Source organism: Anolis sagrei, chromosome 3, assembly GCF_037176765.1.
Source record: "Anolis sagrei isolate rAnoSag1 chromosome 3, rAnoSag1.mat, whole genome shotgun sequence".
NCBI classification, from domain to species: Eukaryota; Metazoa; Chordata; class Lepidosauria; order Squamata; family Dactyloidae; genus Anolis; species Anolis sagrei.
The window spans coordinates 167,389,691-167,413,162 of record NC_090023.1 but is presented as its reverse complement, the minus strand read 5'-3'; the positions used below and the strand labels follow the sequence as shown (position 1 = coordinate 167,413,162).

The 23,472-nt window shown below is 42.9% G+C and overlaps 1 protein-coding gene across 1 annotated transcript in view; it reads right to left on the bottom strand.

Moving 5' to 3' along the window:
- REEP3 (receptor accessory protein 3) overlaps nucleotides 1-23,472 on the bottom strand; it is an 86,506-nt gene that overhangs the window by 15,238 nt on the left and 47,796 nt on the right. The window contains exons 3-5 of the mRNA XM_060768931.2: nucleotides 4,843-4,919; nucleotides 2,368-2,488; nucleotides 821-934 (exon numbers count right to left, since the gene is read on the bottom strand). Of these exons, the coding sequence (XP_060624914.1) occupies nucleotides 821-934; nucleotides 2,368-2,488; nucleotides 4,843-4,919 (312 nt within the window). The remainder of the gene's footprint in view (nucleotides 1-820; nucleotides 935-2,367; nucleotides 2,489-4,842; nucleotides 4,920-23,472) is intronic.

Sequence of the window (23,472 nt, the reverse complement as noted above, 5' to 3'; positions counted from 1 at the left end):
GTGATGGACATTAGCCTAACATGCTAGTGCTGCAGTGCCAATGCAATGGTAGCTCTTTGCCTTTCTATCCTTTCTACACTCCAATCCTTAGGGCTGAAACCAAACTAGTTCTGGAGAGCTTCCCAGCCTTTCAGAGCAAGTTTTTGAGGGGCACTGGGGACCACAAGGGGAAGAGATGGGTGCCTCCTCCATGCCACGTTCACCATTAAACTCGGTGCTATGGAATCAATTCATTACATGCTTGAATTATAGCAAAAACCGGGTTGCCTACAGACATAAGCAGCCAAAATAATGCTCAAGTCCAAATGAATAAGCCCAAATTAAAGTTTTTAAATGTATTATACAACTTTAAGCAACAGCAGTTAAAGTTCAGATTAATGTACTGAATTAATATTTCATTCTTAAAAACAGAATTCATTGGGGATTCATATACATTTCCTAAAATCATAGAATTGGAAGAGACCTTATGGGCCATCCAGTCAAACCCCCTGCCAAGAAGCAGGAAAATTGCATTCAATTTCCACTCATATTTAGTGTAGCATATTTCATGCTTTTATTTTTCATGAGCAATTACCTCAATTTGCTTGAAGGAAAACAGCAGAAAGAAGGCAGAAATCCTACAGCAAGTGATTACCATCAAGAAAAAGCAACAAGAGAGAAATGATCATCTTTACTATTGAAAAATAATATTAGCAGTGCTTGAGAAACAATACTTTTTTTGACATGCTATAAAAAAGAAACATTATCTAGCTTCTCTTTGGCTAAACACACAAACACATGCATTTTTTTTGCTAAACAGCTGGTAAGTAGCAATATTTACCTTTACAGCTGCAGTCACTGCTGCTGTAGCAGCTAGATTTAAACCCTGTTTGCCAAAATTAACCATTGTTTCATACCCACGTTCTTTGGCTTGCACAATATATTCATCAATCTCCTAAAGGGTGGAAAAACAAACCATAGTACTGACATTAATCTAATCTGACATATGTAATCCATAAAAATTTTATTAGTGTTAAATATAAGGTGCTAATACAAGTAGTAGTAGTAGTAATAATAATAATAATAATAATAATAATAATAATAATATTTATATATACCCCATCACCATCTCCCCAAAGGGGACTCAGGGTGGCTAACATGAGGCTAAGCCCAGAATTACAATACAACAAAATAAAATGCAAACAAGGAAATGATAACATCACAATAAAATACATGGAATAACACAGTATGAAAGAAACAAATACAAAATAACATGATAAAGAAATAAAAGTATAGTGGGCGGGCCAAATGCATAGGATAAAATTGATAAAACCCTGGGTGAGATAAGTAAATGGAGAAGTATGTGTCTGGGGGAAGCTCAGAAGGGGTGAACAATGGGGTTGAGCCTTCATTAAGGATGGGAGTAAGTGTGTCATGAAGACAGAACTGTAGTTGGGATTGACATGATATGGGGGTATGTGTTCACTCATCAAAGGCACGCCGGAAAAGCCAGAGAGGAGGGCCTACCCAGAGGATCAAAGAGATCATGCAGGTTTGTAAAAGGAAATGCAGTTACAAAGGTAGGTGGGTTCCAAACTGTTCAGGGCTTTGTAGGCAATAACCTGCACCTTGAATTGGGACCAGAAAATGAACGGCAACCAACAGAACTCCTTAAATAGGGGGGTAGATTGCTCCCTGTAATTTGCTCCAGTTAGCAGTCTGGCTACTGACCAATTGAAGTTTCCGGGCCGTCTTCAAGGGCAGCCCCACGTAGAGTGCATTGCAATAGCCCAATCTAGAGGTAACTAAGGCATGGACTACTGTGGTCAGATCAGACTTCACAGGGAATGGTCACAGCTGGCATATGGGTTTTAATTGTGTGAAGGCCCTCCCAGCCACAGCAGATACCTGACTGTCGAGTGTCAGTGCTGAATCCAGGAGGTCCCCCAAACTGCGGACCTGTGTCTTCAGGAGGAATGCAACCCTGTCGAGCACAGGCTGCCACTCTATACCCCGATCAGATGTGCAACTGATCTGGAGACCTGTCTTGTCAGGATTAATCTTCAGCTTGTTCGCCCTCATCCAGATCGTCACAGCAGCCAGGCACTAGTCCAGTATACGAGGGGCTTCCTTCGATTTTGGTGGAAAAGAGTAGTAGATTTGGGTGTCATCTGTGTAGAGATGGCACCGAACTCCAAAACTCCAGATGACGGTTTCATGTAGATGTTAAAAAGCATGGGGGACAAAATGGAACCTTGCGGGACCCCACAGGCCAGGGGTCTGAGCTGGTGTCCCCCTCATCTCCAAACAACACACAGCAGCAGCATTTAAATCACTTAAATATTGGCCAAATTGTTTTAAGATGATAAATTTGGGAAGATATCTCACCTTCTCTTTTGAAGAAAGAAGAGGATGGAGAAACTTTCTATATATTAAACTTGCCCCTCTAGTATATGGAGAGAGCAACCAAATAACAAAAGCAATCTTCAACTCGTAGTACAGAGGAAACCTGTAGAACACAAATAAAATACAGGATTATACAGATTTAAAACTATTTTTTTAGACATATACCGTATATACTAGAATATAAGCCATGTTTTCCAGCCCTTTTTTCAGGCTGAAAAACCTCTCCTTGGCTTAGATTCGGGTGAGAGTCCTGGTGGCAAGGCATGGGGATGAAAAAACCTTCCTCAATACCTTCCCGCCAGGACCCTCACCTCCTCGTCCCTTGCCCCCCTGCAGGCCTTTCCGTCCTCTGAGCCTGGAGGAGAGTGAGGCTGTGAGCAAACTGTCTTAGAGAGTGGGAACCCCCCCCTCTTCCCCCCCTTCTGTTTCTGTGTCTGTTTCATAGTCGACTCCGATTCCCTGCGAGTTACCTGGCTAACCTAAAGCCAAAAGAAAAAAAGATCATGACACATCCAGCCTGGATTCAATAAACCATGCAATTGTTTAGAGAAGCCTGTGTTGAGACGGTGACTCTCTGTTTACATCTGACCTTATGCTATTGCTTGCAGCTGCAGCCGAGGAAGGTGCGCATGGAGCTAGGGAAGTGGGAAAGGAGCACACCTTTCCCTTCTCCCTCGCCCTGCATGTGCCTTTTCCCGCTGCCACTGAGGATGGCGGGCGCAGCACGAGAGAGGAGGGGGCAGAGGTGCACACTTTTCCCTCCTCCCTTGCCCCGCGCACGCCTTTCCTGCCTCCTCCCTGTTGCTGCATTGCCACGCGGGAGGAGGAGAGTGAGGCTGTGGACAAATCCTAATGCGGCAGCTCCCTCCTCCTCTGCCACCACTGCTGAGGAAGGCGTGCAGGGAGCGAGGGAGGAGGAGGTAAAGGCAGAAGTGGGTTAGATTAGATGGTCCAAAGGGTCTCTTCCAACTCTCTTTATAGTTGTTGTTGAGGCTGGGTGGCCATCTGTTAGGGGTACTTTGATTGTGCTTTCGCTGCACAAAGGGAGAAGAGGGTTGGACTAGATGGCCCAAGGGGTCTCTTCCAACTCTTCTTCTTCTCCTTCTTCTTATTATGGAGGCTGGGTGGCCATATGTCAGGGGTGCTTTGACTATGCTTTTAATACACAAAGGGAGAAGGGGGCTGGACTAGGTGTCCCAAGGGGTCTCTTCCAACTCTCTTTATTATTGAGGCTGGGTGGCCATCTGTTAGGGGTACTTTGATTGTGCTTTTCCTGCACAAAGGGAAAAGAGGGTTGGACTAGATGGCCCAAGGGGTCTCTTCCAACTCTTCTTCTTCTTCTTCTTCTTCTTCTTATTATTATTATTATTATTATTATTATTTATTGAGGCTGGGTGGCCATCTGTCAGGGGTGCTTTGACTGTGCTTTTGCTGCACAAAGGGAGAAGAGGGTTGGACTAGATGGCCCAAGGAGTCTCTTCCAACTCTTATTATTATTATTGGTATTGGTATTATTATTATTATCTTCATCATCACTATTATTGAGGCTGTGTGGCCATTTGTCAGGGATGCCTTGACTGTGCACAAAGGGAGAAGAGGGTTGGACTAGATGGCCCAAGGATCTCTTCCAACTATTATTATTATTATTATTATTATTATTATTATTATTATTGAGGCTGGGTGGCCATCTGTCAGGAGTGTTTGATTGTGTTTTCCCTGCATGAAGGCAGAATTAAGGGAGTTGGACTTGATGGCCTTTAGAAGTCCCTTCCAACTCTAGGATTCTATGAAAGGAGACTTAGTCGACCATGAGCCAACAATGTGATGTTGCAGCTGAAAAAGGCAATGCCATTCTAGGCTGTGTCAACAGGAGAAGCCTGAGAGAAGGCGAAAGGGAACTAATATGACACTTTACTTCCGCTGGTAACTGCTTTTAATGATAATTATTTAATGCAACTATTTATTTTAACTTATTGTACAATGTTTAGTATTGTCTTTTGTTTTAATTTTTTATGGTTTTCTGTTTATATAGGCATTGAATGTTTGCCTGTTACTATGTTGGAAAAAGCCCTGAGTCCCCATGGGAAGATAGGGCAGGGTATAAATAAATAAATAATGTTATTGTTGAGACCACATTGTTTTTGTTGATCCCCCTTTTCCACTTACTGAACTAGTTTACTGTTTTTCGTTGAAATATGGTAAATATTCAAAAACATTTAACCTACTGATGCCGCGATTAATGTAATTTTGGTATCTATTTTTATTTTGAAATTTACCAGTAGCTGCTCCATTTCCCATCCTCGGCTCATACTCGAGTCAATAAGTTTTCCCAGTTTTTTGTGGTAAAATTAGGTGCCTCGGCTTATATTAGGGTCGGCTTATACTCGAGTATATACGGTATATTTATTATCTGCTACAAACAATAGGTATTAGGCTTTGCAGTGACATGGAGCTTACCAAGAGATCATGAGGTCTGCTATTGTTTCAGTGACAGTATAAAGAGCAAACACAATCCAATACATCATCCATCGCACCTGATGATTAAAAAAAAGAATGTTACAATAGATCTTAAATACTCTAACCAGAAGAGACATATTTTAACAAATCATACATTTTGCTGTTTGTATTTAAGTACATTGCAAACACGAGGCTAGGGTTAGGGTTAGGGGCTAGGAGGGAGATGAAATAGCAAAAAGGGTTAGGAGGTTTCTGGTACGAAATTTCTTATAATCTGATCAATTTAGGATGAAAAACTGCATTTAAGTGTGTGGCTATCACTGAAAAACTGTCAGTTAAATCATTACTTCAACAAGAACAAAACCTGACCTATCTCATCAATTCCCTTTTAAAAAAAATCTGTAAGAGATGCAAGCAATGAGAGATTTGTTCATTCAAACCTTTGCAGGAATTAAGGACAAAATGATAGCAGAATTGAAATAAGTGAGACAATAATTTACACAGATGAGAACTGACATGAAGACAGTGGTGCATCAAGTGCGAGAGCCAATGGGAAGAACAGAAATGTTGGAAGAACATTTTGGAGAAACAGAAAAAACAGAACATCCAGTTGACTTAATTACACCAGTGGAAGCAAGAGAAGGAAAGACTTGGTGGCCTAAAGGAAGCAATAGATGAAAACATATATAAATGGGAGATTAGTACTTTGGCGAGTTTCATGGGAGGAGGAGAGGTGAACCTGGAGGAGTATTTGGATCAAGGTATATCTTTACACTTTACAGAGAGACAACATGTACCAAACTCAGTAATGAAGGCTAGGGAGTTTTGCAGAAGAAATTGATTTAAACTAGACAAATCACTAAATGCAAGAAGAAAGGAGGATGCAACTTTAGAGAAGGGAGGAGAAGAAGGCAAAGGGATAGGGCTTGAGGTGGATAAGAAAAAAAGTAAAAAAGAAAATGACAGTGAAAGTTTTTAGAATGAGGGCTGTGGATAAATTGGCCATGATGGATAGGGAGAAAACAGAGAAGAACTTTGATAAGGAATTGGGAACTATCTTTGTGAGAAGAAGGGAAAGAATTTGAGATTAGGCTCCATAATTTGGGCTTTGTTAGAATTTTGGCTTGTAATTTTTAGATGATGATTCTTGTGCTAGAGGAAGAATGGGTGTATGTTTTACTGGGAAGGATGGGTAAAGTTCTATATGAATGACTTCAACCCAAAGAAGGGTAGGTCACAGGAACAGGAGGTGTGAAGGGGGAAATAGTGAACTGCCCTGAGTCTCCTTCAGGGTTGAGAAGGGTGGTATACAAATACTGCAAATAAATAAAAAATAAAAAATAAATAGTGTAATGGGGAACAATTATTGTATGCATTATTATGAAGTTTGTGTTTTAGTCATAGTCATTAATCATATTGCGGTACCCATTTCTGCTGTTTTATTTGTTTTTGTTTAATCTGGGGGACATGAAATGGTAAACCCCCTCTGATACAAAATAATATTTATCTATTTACTGCATTTATATCCTGCCATTCTCATAGAATCATAGAATAAAGAGCTGGAAGAGACCTTATGGGCCATCCAGTCCAACCCCCTGCCAAGAAGCAGGAATATTGCATTCAAAACACCCCGGACAGATGGCCATCCAGCCTCTGTTTAAAAGCTTCCAAAGAAGGAGCCTCCACCACACTCCAGGGCAGAGGGTTCCACTGCTGAACGGCTCTCACAGTCAGGAAGTTCCTCCTCATGTTCAGATGAAATCTCCTTTCTTGTAGTTTGAAGCTATTGTTCTGCGTCCTAGTCTCCAGGGAAGCAGAAAACAAGCTTGCTCCCTCCTCCCTGTGACTTCCTCTCACATTTATACACGGCTATCATATCTCCTCTCAGCCTTCTCTTCTTCAGGCTAAACATACCCAGCTCTTTAAGTCGCTCCTCATAGGGCTTGTTCTCCAGACCCTTGATCATTTTAGTTGCCCTCCTCTGGACACATTCCAGCTTGTCAATATCTCTATTGAATTGTGGTGCCCAGAATTGGGCACAATATTCCAGGTGTGGTCTAACCAAAGCGGAATAGAGGGGTAGCATTACTTCCCTAGATCTAGACACTATGCTCCTATTGATGCAGGCCAAAATCCCATTAGCTTTTTTCGCCGCCACATCACATTGTTGGCTCATGTTTAACTTGTTGTCCACGAGGACTCCAATATCTTTTTCACACGTACTGCTCTCGAGCCAGGCGTCCCCCATTTTGTATCTTTGCATTTTGTTTTTCCTGCCAAAGTGGAGTATTTGTCACTGTTGAACTTCATTTTGTTAGTTTTGGCCCATCTCTCTAATCTGTCAAGATCGTTTTGAATTCTGCTCAAACACTGATCCACTGGAGAAAAAACTTTTTTCAAAATGTATTGTGTGAAATCTAGCCATGACTGTATAGATTTCATTTTGTCTCTCCTTGCAGAGACAAAATGCATCCTCACTGGGAGAAAGAAAAGCAGAAGAGGAATGGTGGAGACCGCATGGGCTTCCCAGGGCTCTTCACACTTAAAAGGAAGTTTCCTCCACTACAACGCGATCAAAGGGGGAGGAGATAGTGGCTAGCAGTAAAGACAAAAGACAAAGTCCTTTGGGAAACATGCATAGGAATGTGGGGAAATGAATCTCTGAGCTTAGCCCTAATTCTAGTGTAGCTTACTCATTGAGGACTGGAAATTTGATGACACAAAACTTGTGCAGGGATGACACACAACAGCTCTCCTCACGCTACACTGCACAACCCTTGCCCTTGTGTGGGCCCTTACACACACCCTTGGAAAACGAGGTCTCTCCATTCTCTAGTCGATCTCTCTCTGCCTTGTTTGTTCTGCGCTCTTCTCATTGCTAAGACATGACATGATATGCTCCAGTCATGGCTAGTTTTCACACAATACATTTTGAAAAAAGTTTTTTCTCCAGTGGATCAGTGTTTGTAAAATAAGGGGACAATACTTGCTAATGCTTGCTGTGGCTGCTGCAAAGGCTTAGGAAAAAGTTGCTTGTTATTATATTTTTATTAAGAAGAAGTGAAATAGTGGGGTTGGGCACTGTGTGTGGTGTGTGAAGCATCTTTTGCATTTGGTAGGAAGGAATGCTGTCCTGCCTCCCTCCTGCTGCTGCTGGAGAAGTTAGAAGGGTTTTAAGGAGATTTTCTCTCTCTCTAGAAATAAAGAAAAATCTCTAAAAATCAGAGGATGACCCAAAAGTTATAACAGTCGGTGGGCTTAAAGTGGGAGATATGCCCTCCATGTGTGGTGATTTTCACCCCTTTAGCCCTAAAACTGAGGGGAAGGGGAGCCTAGCGGAAGCCTGCGCCTGTTGTCCAATGGTCCAATTTTTTTTCCATTTTTTCAGATGTGGAATGAAAACACCCATTCATAAAGGTGCCCATTTTCAGAAAATGAATGGAAATGAAAATGGGGGGGGGGGGGCAGCTATGAATGAAACAAACAGAAACTGGTAGCAGTTCTTTTTCATCTGCGGCAGGCTAGACGGCTGGCCCCCTATCTGTCCAGGGACGACCTAGCTACAGTGATCCAGCCTACGGTCATCTCAAGACCCTGTAATGCCCTCTACATTGGCCTTCATCTGTCGGTGATCCGGAAGCTCAAGTTGGTACAAAATGCAGCTGCTCGGCTTCTTGCAGGAATTCCGATGAGATGCCACATAACACCAATCTTACTACAGCTGCATTGGTTACCAATTGAGCACCGGATCACTTTCAAAGTGATGGTACTCACCTTTAAGGCCTTGCATGGTCTGGGGCCGATGTACCTGAGGGACCGCCTCACCCCCTACCAACCCCAGAGATCGCTCCGTTCTGAGGACCAATATCTATTGGAAATTCCCAGTGTCAAGTCTAACAGCAACCAGACGTAGAGCCTTTACAGCAGTGGCACCATCATTCTGGAATACTCTGCCACCTGAAGTCCGTGCCTTGCGGGACCTATCAGCTTTCCGCAGGGCATGTAAGACATATCTGTTTCAACAGGCCTTTGATCTCTGACATTGTTGTTTTAAATTGTTTTTAAATTGTTTTAAATTGTTTTTAAATTGTGTTAGATTTTAGCCTGTTCTTGTAAGCCGCTCCGAGCCCCAGGGGAGTGGCGGCATATAAGTTTGAATTATAAACAAACAAACAAACAAATAAATTTATTCTTTATCCAAATACTCTCATTTTATACTGTTTAAGCTCATCAACTATGGACTGCAATTTCCTAAATTTGCAGAACATTTTTCGTTACAGATCCCCAATCTCAGTGTGCATACCACCCAGGTGCTTCCACCCAGCCCTTCTTTGGTAAGATGGAATGCTTCTGAACACTTTAAATCTAGAATACCAAAATGTTCATAAACTCTAAGACAGAAATTTATCTTTGTTCCAAAACATGTGTATCTCTACCTTAGTTTTCTATATGCAGGAACTTTCTTATGGCACAGCACACATTCTCTGACTGTGGTTCGAAGTTGATCATTTAAAGGAAGATAATACAATCTGCAAGTAGTGCAAGGCTCAGCTCCACCCAGGAATGAAAAAGCAATATTATAGGCCCATGACTTCTACAGAGCCCTTATTCTAATCCACTGTCTCCAGCAGTCTCTGTCCCCAGATAATCCTGCTGTGCTAAGAGTCCTAATACTTTTTACTGAAGACTGGAATTTGAACAAGCACAGTAGGAACCATTTTCTATTGTTTAATAAAAACAATGGGTGAACTGGCATGCCAGGGCAAGCTATGCTTTTGGAAACACCTGGCTGGCCATGAATCAGCTTTGTGCTGGTGTACAGAGCCAATTTGTCACCACTAGGAGGTTTTTCTTACTTACTGGAAACTCTTTAAAATAAGTACGAATTGAAAGCTTGCAGTGTTTATCTGAATTACACCCCAGGCTTCTTTTCCCCAAATAAGCCAGGAATCAAAAGAGAATTTTAAAAATCCTAGTTTAGGAATCCAGGTTCAGAAGATTTCAATTTCTTGTGCAGTGGTTCTCCAGGTGTTTTGGCCTATAATTCCCAAAAGTCCCAGCCAGTTTACCAGCTGTTAGGATTTCTGGGAGTTGGAGGCAAAAACATCTGGGGACCCATAGGCTGAGAACTATTGCATTAGTGGGAGGCCCCAAACTGATACAAATATACTGTTTTAACATACTCCAGAAAAAGAAAAGCTGAAATTTATAATGAATGGTGCACCTGGTACTGATTTAGAGAAGTGATGCCACACTGTTTTGTTTTGTGAACTTTTTTGGTTATGGTTTGTTTGCCTTTCATATTTAGTTTAATTTGCAATGTGAAAGTTGTTTATTGGACGAAATAATAAAATGAAAAATTTAAAAAACAGTTCTCCAGAAAGCAGGCTCGCTTAGAATGCACACAGCCACTATGTACAGCACATAAGTTAAATGTACCATTTAAAAGTGTTATTTTTATAGTACAATCTTTATATTATCAGCTAATAGCAAAGTGGTAGTTAAGAAGGTAAAAGTAGTCAAAGTGGCGTGGTCTTTACCTGAGCACCACACCTCCAGAACTATAAATAAAGATCACTATCGTCTTCCTCAGCCTGCATCTGCCATAGGCAGTCACTCAAAAATGAACAGCAGTATTAGGTTCAAGTATATGCTCCTGTAAGATATTTTCAGTTGTCTACATTTCTTTCACACGCTAATGTCAAATGTCAAACTTCAAAGAAGTGGCCTGAAGGAATCTATTACTATACATATTATTCCAGCAAGCCCCACAAAAATAGACAGATGCTATTCTCCTTCTTACAAGTAGAAATAAAAACCAGAAAAGCAACCATGAAGTTTAGCAATGCTTTCCATTTGGAGAACAAAACCTTAAAAGTTGCTGTCATTTGCTTTGCAGATATATAATTTGAAGTTTCATCTAATTAACTTGTGATGGTGAGTTTTAATCAGAAGATTGTTTGGTGATATAATTAAATCACTTTATAATTTAGCAGTTAATGCACAAACAACTAAGAATATCTATCTGTAAGTTGCTTTGACTTAAGTGTGGTTTACTTTTGAGTCAACGTGTGAAAAACAGCATTGTAAAAGTCCTGATTCAGTTGACAGCTTACTTATTCCAGCAAATTTAAAACTACATGACTTTAACTCAAAGCTGTGTATTATGCCTTGAATGTGCTTTGCTTGCTCACTTCAGCTTTTGAAATGAGTTAGCATTTCAGACTGAACTAAAACCTAGTCATGTGATTATCTCAATGGAATTAGAGGGTATTTAAAGCCTGAATGAACAGAGTTAAATTAATGTAGATGCCAGCTAAAGTTACTACACTGATGGCTTGTCTTATCTGAAAAAACTGACCTTCATATGAACTTTCAGACTGAGCACAAGGCTTTAATGCCAAGGAAACTAGGGGGAAATAACTCAGTTTTAAACACAAGTGAAATTCAAGCTTCTACAACATATGCATTTTACCACCCCAGTGATTTCACTGAGCTATCTTCAATGGACTACACATATTAAAACACATTTAGAAATAGAGGGGAAGTCAAAATGGAGGGAACAAAATAATATCTTAATAATTTAAAGCAAAAGTTATTAGAAGCAGGGCCATGTCATGGCATCTCCTTAAAGATCAGCTCCATGTGGACAACAAGTTAAACATGAGCCAACTGTCAGGACCCAGAAGCCTTAAACAACGCCAGACACAGATAAAAGGTTCAAACACAGCTTTATTGCAAACAAAAGGACCTACAATGCACTTATCTTCAGTGCTAAGGCCCGCTGGAGCAATTTGGCACCAAAATAAAGTCAATAGGAGTAACAAAAATATAATCCGGATTATAGTGCTGCCTAATAATCCAGATTAAATCAAAGATGAAGCGAATTGCTCAAAAATCAAAATAGGATAAAAGCACAGTCTCTGAAGCTGGAAAAGCGTAGTTTCAAAACTCAAAGTTGTTACAGTCACAAAAGTTTAATCATACAAAGTCCAGAAGTCCAGAATCATAGTCAAACCGGTCTGTAGTCAATTCCGTTGAGAAGCAAGGCTGGAACGCTGGAGTCACCAAGGAAACAGGAGTACAGGAACACAGGAAGCTATAACCCAGGACCCAAGGTGGAAAGTTGGCAGTACAAAGAGTTATGTCCCATGAAGACACTTTGCTTCTGCGACTTGTAGTCCAAACTGAACCCACTTTTATCTTAAAGTTCTTCCTCAGAGCTTGATGAGCTCCCCACCCTCTCGTCATCACTCTCAGCTGCTCCCAAACCTGCAGCTGAATGCCCATCCCTCCACCTCTGCCAACAATTATCAGGGTTCAGATCCTGCCAAGAGTCCCCTGGCTGCCAATCCCCAGTGAACCCCTCAAATTCCTCACTAGAGGTGGGCTGGTTACAGATATCCCTTATGTTTTGCACACAGGTCCAATCTAACTCCTCCTCTTCTTCCATATCACTCCCAGTCCCAGAACTCCTTTCAAACCCAAGGAAATCTTCATCCTTTGTTGGTGCACAAAGTATTTCCCGAATACGCTTCCTTTGTAATTCCCTTTCAGACTCTGGCTCCCGAGCAGCCCTCTTTACACCTCTGCTCACTTCCCCATCCCCCATCTCACAATCGGAGAAACCTGGGAACGTGTCAGTCTCGCTTGGAGCCATAATGATTTCCCTAATGTGCTGACACTGCTGTTCTCCCTCTGACTCCAAAGTAGATCCATTCTCCCTGCTATTAGGAGTAGCAACTCGAGCAACACGCTGAACTACAACACCAACAATGTCATGTGACGGCAAAAAAAGCCAATTGGATTTTGGCCTGCATAAATAGGAGTATAGTGTCTAGGTCCAGGGAAGTCTTGCTACCCCTCTATTCCACCTTGGTCAGACCACACCTGGAATACTGTGTCCAATTCTGGGCACTGCAGTTGAAGGGAGATTTTGACAAGCTGAAATGTGTCCAGAGGAGGGCAACTAAAATGATCAAGGGTCTGGAGAACAAGCTCTATGAGAAGTGGTTTAAAGAGATGGGTATGTTTAGCCTGCAGAAGAGAAGGCTGAGAGCAGACATGATGGCCATGTATATGAGGGGAAGTCATAGGGAGGAGGGAGCAAGCTTGTTTTCTGCTGCCCTGGAGACTAGGATGCAGTCCCACCTGAACATTAGGAAGAACTTCCTAACTGGGAGAACTGTTCAGCAGTGGAACTCTCTGCCCCGGAGTGTGGCAGAGGCTCCTTCCTTGGAGGCTTTTAAACAGAAGCAGGATAGCCATCTGTCGAGGTGCTTTGAATGTGAGTTTCCTACTTCTTGGCAAGGGGTTGGACTGGATGGCCCACAAGGTCTCTTCCAGCTCAATGATTCTATGATTCCACTGGTCTTTCTGAACAATTTCAATTTTTCTCTTTGATAACACTATGTAACAAAATTTGAAAAAAATGTTTCTGGTTTGAAAGTGTAATTTCCTGTTTAATTCTACAGTACTTACTTTGAAAGTAGGTGTTATACTCCATGAACTTTGTTTTTGTGGCTGCCACAAACCATGTTGAATTGGTTGAGACTCGATGACATACTCATTGAAAAACTATAGCAAAATGTGCTGCAAAATGTTCCGCAAAAACAACGGTTTTGCAGTTTAAGAAACTTTTCCCCATGATTTTATGGTAGAACAAATTGGGAAATGGCATTTATAACCCAAGAACAAAAATTGTGTTACATAGTGTAATCATTTTCATTTTAATAAGCCATCATATGAACGTCTGTTTTACTTAGGAATGAGTGGCTGCCTCTGTTTGTGAGGGCCATGGCAAAAATGAAGGAGAAACGGCCAAATGGATGCCTAAAAGGATCTAGGGAGATTCTATTCTCAACCTGTTCACAAAACTAGGAGCTGCCAAAAGGCTGAAATAGCATTTGCACAACCCCTGAGACAGTGATGGCTGCACCACAGAGGACAATCCCAGCTGATTTCTAGCTCTTCCAGAGCTCTGAAGTGTCTGTCTTACCATTAAATGTCATTTCAATATCAAGAGTGATATTATATCACACTAGATTATCTTTGGGATTATTTTTTTGAGGAAAGGGTTGCTGTTATGTGTGGGCCCTCAAATAGTACAGTTTAGTGTTTCTGAACCACAAATGCCATAAAACTCTATGTTAAATAAATCATCATCATCACCATTTAATAACTTATTAATAGCCCTCCATCCGAGAATGCTCTAGGCGATTTACAGCTAAATTATAAAAGATAATACATACATACAAAAATTAAAAATTAACAGAGATCGAATGCTCTAGTAAAAAGCCAGGTCTTAAGTGCGAGAGTAAAAGGCCCTAAGTCACGCATGGCTCTCATGTAGGGCGGCAAGGAATTCCACAAGGCAGGGGCAGAAATAGAAAAAGCCCTGCATCTGGTCCTTTCCAAGTGCACTTCTCTAGGACCCGGTATATGGAGTAAGTCACGTTGGGCTGGTCGTTGCGACCTCCGATGATGGGAGAAGGAGAGGCGGTCCCTAGGGTACGATGGACCCTGGCCGTAAAGAGTTTTAAAGGTCAGAACTAGCATCTTACACAGGCCATGGTACTCAGTTGGAAGCCAATGTAAATGTTGCAGCACTGGTGTTATATGGCATTTCATGGGCGTTCTTGTGAGTAGCCTGGCTGCCGCATTCTGAACAATACGAAGCTTTCGGGTCGTAGACATCGGAAGGCCCACATACAGGGCGTTGCAATAGTCCAGCCTAGACGTGACCGTGGCATGGATGACAGTTGCCAGAGCCTCATCGGATAGATAGGGTGCCAGTTGCCTTGCTTGTCGTAGATGTTTGCTGGCATGTTCCCTTAGAAAACTTATTTAATAATTCAGTATTTCATACAGTTCCTGCTTGAGGCCTTTTACAAATCAATCTTCTGGATGACAGGCTTGTTAATTCAGTCTTAAGAAATTGAAGTTCATCAAGCAAGTTCAACAATCATTCAAGCTGACACTTATAAAAATTAACTAGACAATACCACATCTCATTGGCCATGCTTCTGAGATCATATTCAGTTATATATTCAAGGAATAGCAGTGTAGTTAGTATGGAAAATACTAAAACAACATAAACACAAATCACATAAAGATGTTGCAAACTATGTGATTTGTGTTTATATTGTAATATATCCTTAGTGATGCAATCTTCAAATGTACATTTATAGCTATGTTCCATTATCATGCCAACAATTTAAATCTACCTAAGATGGATTTGAGCTTGTTGATCGAAAGGTCTCAGGTTCGATCCTGGGAAGCGGCGTGAGCTTCCACTGTCAGCCCTAGCTTCTGCCAACCTAGCAGTTCAAAAACATGCAAATGTGAGTAGATCAATAGGTACCGCTCCGGTGGGAAGGTAACGGCGCTCCATGCAGTCATGCCGGCCACATGACCTTGGAGGTGTCTATGGACAACGCTGGCTCTTCGGCTTAGAAATGGAGATGAGCACCACACCCCAGAGTCAGACATGACTGGACTTAATGTCAGGGGACTACCTTTACCTTTACCTTAAGATGGATCAATTAATGCTGTTATCACATTTTATAACCTGTCACACCTGTGCTCCAACCACAATTATATTATACTGGTTGACACACATTTTGGTGCCTCAAATGTTCGACCTGTTTCTGGGTATATCTGACCTACTGATTTCAAAATTAGCACCATTTCCCCTTATCAGCTCTAGTTTTTGAGATACAGAACATAAGTAATCTAACAGTCTTTATCTGCTCATCTATAGAAAATCACAATAACCCTATTATAGAAACTAGCAACAAACAGACTGAGAAAAATAACAGCAAAATCAGGAAGAAATTGCAGCTTTAAGACTTAAAGTGGCTGAGCTATTCGACAGGCAGAGAAAAAAGAATTTAAGATTGTCAGGCTTCCCAGAACAGATACCTGCAGAAAATCTAGAAGTGGAATTAATATGATGGCTTCACAAACTCAAATTGAAAGAGTGCACAGAACTTTTCGCCAAGCAAGAGGGGAAGGTGTAAGAGATATCATAATGGCCTTCACTACAGAAAGAAAAAGCGACAAAGTGTTTCAACATCTTTGAAGAAATAGAGACTTATTATACAAAAGGAAAAAAATAATTCCAAAACATGACTTGTCTCCTGAATCTTTGAAGATAAAAGTTCTCCTAAAAATATATGCAAATAGATTGACCGCTCATGGAATAAAGTTTTCCTGGGTGTTACTAATTGCTATTCTGGTCTATAAAGACACAGAAAAATATACGGCAAGAACATCAGAACAAGACCAGAGAATGCTAGAAAAATTATGTATCCCTCCAACACCAGAAACAGAAAACTCTACAGAGAAAGAAGGAGAAGTAAGTGAGTCAAAGGAAGAAGAGGAAGATGAACATCAGACTGATACAGAAGGGGAACTACTAACTGGATTAACAAGAACATCAAAATGAACAAGGACTACGTCATCTAAGTAGTAACTTTGCTTTGTGTTTAAGTATTTTCCAAGATTACTTGGGGGAAAATAGGGGAAAAAGAAGTTTTGGGGTTTTTTCTTTCTTCTCCATGATTTTCATCAGATGTTGTTTTTGGAACCTCTTTGGAAGATGGTTGTAGGTTTGAAGGGATGTTATGTTTGTATAAGAAAACTAGTATGTATGGAGGGAAGAGGGTTGAAGGCGGGTTCATACAAAGGGTAAAAAAACAATGAATAAACTGGATGGCTTAGAATAATAATAATAATAATAATAATAATAATAGTAATAATAATAAACAGGAGAGGGAACAGGGAGTGCAGTGCTGCAAGAAATCTCAAATGAAAGGAAAGATACATTTCCTTAAAAAAACATTTGAGAAGGGGGAAGGGGCAACCACAGTCTGTGAATGCACACATGTGGAGACTAGCAAGCTAAGGTCCCGGAGGCGGGAAAGACAAACCTACACCTTCATAAGGACCAAAACATGATTTATTATAGCCAATGTCAGAAAAAACGTACAGCTCACCAGCTGAGTAGGCACACAACAGGCCGGGAGAGGCCAGGAAGTTCAAGCATAACCATGGTAACAAACATGTCAGTATGATGGCCAGCGACAAACAGCTGGGTTATGCAAGAAAAAACAGTAAGAATACTCATCACAATGTTCTAAATTAGAACATTGGATGTAGCTTAAAACGTTACAAAAAGAGCATCTAGGCGGCCCCTGAGTAAGTGAGTGGGCAAGACAGTAGAATCATAGAATCAAAGAGTTGGAAGGGACCTCATGGGCCATTCAGTCCAACCCCCTACCAAGAAGCAGGCATATTGCATTCAAATCACCCCTGACAGATGGCCATCCAGCCTCTGTTTAAAAGCTTCAAAATAAGGAGCCACCACCACACTCTGGGGCAGAGAGTTCCACTGCTGAACAGCTCTCACAGTCAGGAAGTTCTTCCTCGTGTTCAGATGGAATCTCCTCTCTTGTAGTTTGAAGCCATTGTTCCGTATCCTAGTCTCCAAGGAAGCAGAAAACAAGCTTGCTCCCTCCTCCCTGTGGCTTCCTCTCACATATTTATACATGGCTATCATATCTCCTCTCAGCCTTCTCTTCTTCAGGTTAAACATGCCCAGCTCCTTAAGCTGCTCCTCGTAGGGCTTGTTCTCCAGACCTTTGATCATTTTAGTCGCCCTCCTCTGGACACATTCCAGCTTGTCAATATCTCTCTTGAATTGTGGTGCCCAGAATTGGACACAATATTCCAGGTGTGGTCTAACCAAAGCGGAATAGAGGGGTAGCATTACTTCCCTAGATCTAGACACTATGCTCCTATTGATGCAGGCCAAAATCCCATTGGTTTTTTTTTGCCGCCACATCACATTGTTGGCTCATGTTTAACTTGTTGTCCACGAGGACTCCAATATCTTTTTCACACGTACTGCTCTCGAGCCAGGCGTCCCCCATTTTGTATCTTTGCATTTTGTTTTTCCTGCCAAAGTGGAGTATCTTGCATTTGTCACTGTTGAACTTCATTTTGTTAGTTTTGGCCCATCTTTCTAATCTGTCAAGATTGTTTTGAATCCTGCTCCTGTCCTCTGGAGTATTGGCTATCCCTCCCAATTTGGTGTCGTCTGCAAACTTGATGATCATGCCTTCTAGCCCTTCATCTAAGTCATTAATAAAGATGTTGAACAGGACCGGGTCCAGGACGGAACCCTGCGGCACTCCACTCATCACTTCTTTCCAAGATGAAGAGGAAGCATTGGCGAGCACCCTCTGGGTTCGTCCATTTAACCAATTACTGATCCACCTCACCGTAGTTTTGCCTAGCCCACATTGGACTAGTTTCCTTGCCAGGAGGTCATGTGGGACCTTGTCGAAGGCCTTACTGAAATCCAGGTACGCTACATCCACGGCATTCCCTGCATCTATCCAGCTTGTAACTCTATTGAAAAAAGAGATCAGATTAGTCTGGCATGACTTGTTTTTGATAAATCCATGTTGACTATTAGCGATGACCGCATTTGTTTCTAAGTGTTTGCAGACCACTTCCTTAACAATCTTTTCCAGAATCTTGCCTGGTATCGATGTGAGGCTGACCGGACGGTAATTGTATGGATCATCCTTTTTTCCCTTCTTGAAGATTGGGACCACATTGGCCCTCCTCCAATCTGCTGGAACTTCTCCCGTTCTCCAAGTACTCTCAAAGATTATTGCCAATGGTTCCGAAATGACTTCCGCTAGTTCCTTCAGTATTCTTGGGTGTAGTTGATCTGGCCCTGGGGACTTGAACTCGTTTAGAGCAGCCAGGTATTCCTGGATGACTTGTTTCCCAATTTGGGTTGGATGTCCTCTAATCCCTCATCCACTCCATCTTGCTGAGGTTTATTTATTTATTTATTTATTTACTGCATTTGTAGACCGCCGTTCTCAGCCCTAGGGCGACTCACGGCGGTGTACAACATATAAAAAACAATTTACAATAAAGGCAATATCATAAACAACAATAACAACATCACTATCAATAATACAATTACACTAAATCATTCGCGACGTCTCATCATAGAATCGCAATCCAATCTCGTTATCCATATTCCGTTCCAATCCTCATTGCCAATTGTTGTAGCACTTAGTCAAACGCCTTCTCAAACAACCACGCCTTTAGTCTCTTGCGGAATGTCATAAGGGAGGGCGCCTGTCTGATGTCTACAGGGAGGGTGTTCCACAGCCGGGGGGCCACCACCGAGAAGGCCCTATCCCTCGTCCCCGCCAGGCGTGCCTGTGAGGCAGGCGGGATCGAGAGAAGGGCCTCCCCAGACGATCTCAAGGTCCTCGTGGGCTCGTAGGCCGAGATGCAGTCAGACAGGTATTTTGGGCCGGAACCGTTTAGGGCTTTGTAGGCCAACACCAGCACCTTGAATTGGGCCCGGTAGCAGATCGGCAGCCAGTGGAGCTGGAACAACAAGGGCATTGTGTGCTCCCTGCGTCCCGCTCCTGTTAGTAACATGGCTGCCGCGCGCTGGACTAGCTGGAGCTTCCAGGCTGTCTTCAAGGGCAGCCCCACATAGAGAGCGTTGCAGTAGTCAAGGCGGGATGTGACCAGAGCGTGTACTACCGTGGCCAAGTCAGACTTCCCAAGGTACGGGCGCAGCTGGCGCATGAGCCTAAGCTGTGCAAATGCTCCCCTGGTCACCGCTGAAACCTGGGGATCCAGGCTCAACGATGAATCCAGAATCACACCCAAGCTGCGAACCTGCGCCTTCAAGGGGAGTGCGACCCCATCAAGCACAGGCTGTAACCCTATACCCCGTTCGGCCTTGCGACTGACCAGGAGTACCTCTGTCTTGTCTGGATTTAATTTCAATTTGTTCGCCCTCATCCAGACCATTACAGCGGCCAGGCACCGGTTCAGGACCTCGACAGCCTCCTTAGTAGCAGGTGGGAAGGAGTGACAGAGTTGGACATCATCTGCGTACAGATGACACCGCACCCCGAAACTCCGGATGATCTCACCCAGCGGCTTCATGTAGATATTAAACAGCATGGGGGACAGTATAGAACCCTGTGGAACCCCACAAGTCAAAGGCTGTGGCGTTGAACAGGTGTCCCCCAATAACACCTTCTGGGTGCGGCCCTCCAGAAATGACCGGAGCCACTGCAGAACAGTGCCCCCGAGGCCCATTTCCGCAAGACGCCCCAGAAGGATACCGTGGTCGACGGTATTGAAGGCCGCTGAGAGGTCCAGGAGCACCAACAGGGACACACTCCCCCTGTCTAGCTCCCGGCGCAGATCATCCACTAAGGAGACCAAGACTGTCTCAGTTCCATGTCCCGGTCTGAAACCAGACTGTGCCGAATCCAGATAATCCGTGTCTCTCAAGAATACCTGGAGTTGTGAGGCCACCACGCTTTCCATGACTTTGCCCAAAAAGGGGAGATTGGAAACAGGCCGAAAGTTGTCAAATTTAGTGGGGTCCAATGATGGTTTTTTCAACAGCGGTTTTATAATAGCTTGTTTTAAGCTCGCTGGAATTTCGCCTTCCCGAAGGGAGGCGTTAACCACCACCGTTACCCACTCAGCCAATCCCCCTCTGGCCTCCTTCAGAAGCCAGGATGGGCAGGGGTCTAGGATGGACGTAGTGGGCCTCATTCCTCCAAGTATCTTGTCCACATCCTCAGGCTTCACAAATTGAAAAGAATCCATCAAAATAGGACAAGCAGGTGCTCGTGTCACATCCTCAGAGACTGCATTTAACATGGTGTCCAGACCAGAACGGATCAAAGCGACTTTGTCTGCAAAGAACCGAGCAAATGCTTCGCAGCGCGTGGCCGAATTGTCAGGGCTCCCGCCTGGGATGGCGGGAGTTAAAAGATGACCTTCTTTTTGTGAGAAGACCGAGGCAAAGAATGCATTAAGTAGTTCTGCCTTTTCCCTATCCCCTGTCAGCATTGCCCCATCTTCTCCTCGAAGAGGCCCTATCGCCTCCTTGCTTTTCCTTTTTCTACTGACATAAGAAAAGAAGCACTTTTTATTGTTTTTAATGTCCCTGGCAAGCCTGAGCTCGTTTTGTGCTTTAGCCTTGCGGACCTTTTCCCTACAGGTGTTGGCTATTTGCTTGAATTCTTCTTTGGTGATTTCTCCCTTTTCCCACTTCTTGTGTATGTCTCTTTTGTGTTTTAGTAGAGTTAGAAGTTCTTTGGACATCCATTCTGGCTTCTTTGCACTTGTCCTATTTTTTCTCTTTGTTGGCACAGTTTGTAATTGTGCCTTGAGTATTTCACTCTTGAGAAATTCCCATCCATCCGTAACTCTCTTATCTTTTAGTATCTGTGTCCACGGAATGCTGCTCAGCGTTTCCTTCATTTTTGGGAAATCAGCTCTCTTAAAGTCCAAAATGCGGGTTTGACTTGTCTTAGTTTCGGCCTTCCTTTGTACCTCAAATTGCAGGAACACATGGTCACTTGCCCCTAAGGATCCGACCACTTCAACCGCATCGATCAGGTCCTCCGCATTCGTTAGGATGAGATCAAGAGTAGCCAACCCCCTTGTTGCCTCTTCTACCTTCTGGACCATGAAATTGTCTGCAAGGCAAGTGAGGAATTTGTTGGCCCTTGTACTCTTGGCTGAGTTTGTTTTCCAGCAAATATCGGGATAGTTGAAATTGCCCATGACTACTACATCTCTTCTCTGTGCCTGTTTGGTCAACTGTTGGCAGAAGACTTCATCCAGTTCTTCCTCCTGGCTTGGAGGTCTGTAGTAGACGCCTACAACGAGATCTTTTTGAGTCCCAGTTCCCTTGATTCTTATCCAGATGCTTTCAAGCTGGTTTCCCGGATTGCTGTCTTGAATCTCTTCTGTAGCATAAGAGGTTTTGACATATAAGGCTACTCCGCCTCTTCTCCCCTTTATTCGGTTTCTGTGAAAGAGGTTATACCCCTCAATGTCTACATTCCAGCGATAGGAGTCATCCCACCAGGTTTCAGTGATGCCTATGATATCATATTTGTGGTGTTGTGCTAAAAGTTGGAGTTGGTCTTGTTTATTTCCCATGCTCTGTGCATTAGTGTAAAGACATGTGAGCCCCTGAGATCTTCCCCTGAGATGTTTAAATGGGATTATAATGGGACCAAGTGCTTTTGGTATTTGGTCCTCATTGTGTTTGTGCAGCCCTCCGTTTTGCCTAAGGAGCAAAAAGTAGGAGCAAACAACTCATCATTGTATTATATAGGGTCAGGCAGCATAACTTCCTTTTTTAAAATGCACATCATTCAGTCGGTTGAAGACGTAGCGGAGCGCTAGTGGTCTCGTTCGAGAGGCGAGAGTACAATGTTTTGTCCTGACAGAGTTCAGCTCATGCGTTGGAACAGTGAGGAACATGCTTTTGCCATTGAGGCCTACTTTTCAAGCGGATTTGGAGTGGCCGACCCGCTCTCCAGATTTGGCCCATTGTGATTTTTTTCTATGGGGTTTTTTTGAAATCCTGTGTTTATGTGAACCATCCAAGGACCCTACAAGATTTGAAGACCAACATCCAGGAAGAAATTGCCAACATAATGCCTACTATGCTGGCAAGTCATGACAAATGCCAGAAATCGGTTTACTCAGTGTATGGAGAATGGAGAATGGGGGATGTCACCTACCTAATTTGATCTTCAAAACTACATAAAACAAAACTTTAGGTATGTGCCTACAATATCTATCTGATTAATACAATGGGTCTTATTAAGTTTTGAAAAAAAGGAAGTTTTGCTGCCTCACCCTGTATTCAATAAACTTTTCAGTACAGAAACATAACACATGTCAGCATGTCATTTGTTAAAATAGAAGAACATGAGGAGTCAAGGGGGACAGGAGGAGATAACAGACATGCCAAAGACTGTATCTTTCCTAGCTCTAGTGTCCAACCTATAATGAGAAACAAAGGTCAACGGGTTAGACCTGATAGCTACCTTGCAGATTGAGTCCAAGGATATGCCTCTAAGAAAAGCAGTGGAAGCTGCCATGGCTCTCGTTGACCGAGCATGAACCAACGGATTAGGTGGGTGGTGAGCAAGTTCGTAGCAAAGTTCAATCGCCGAGGCAACACAGTTGGAAAGGTATTGAGACAAAATGGGGTGTCCTAGCTTATCAGATGCATAAGCCACAAACAATCTTGGGGACTTTCGGGACTGAGAAGTTCTGTCTCGATAGAACAGGAGAGCCTGACAGACATTGAGAAGATGAAGTTTTTTTCTCTGTTGGGAAAGATGGGTTTTGGAAGAATTCTGGGAGAACAATGTCCTCATTCACATGGAAGCAGGAGACCACTTTCGGCAAGAAGGTAATGTCCGTTCAGAGGACCACTCGGTCGGAGTGAAACAGCAGGTAAGGTTTGTCAACCCGTAGAGTGGCCAGCTTGGATGGTTGATGAGCTGAGGTGTTTGCGACAAGAAAGATGGCCTTCCAGAAAAGAAGTCGAAGGTCAATCGTCGTCAACGGTTCAAAGGGTGGAGCAGCCAGCCGAGACAGGACAAGGTCAACACTCCATCCCGGCATCGGTGGGTGGACCAGAGGATGCAGGTTGGTATAGCCCTTCAAAGAATAGTGACAAGATGGTTGTGGAACAAGGATTCATCACCCAGTTAGACGTGCCAGGAGATTGCTGCAAGATACAACAAG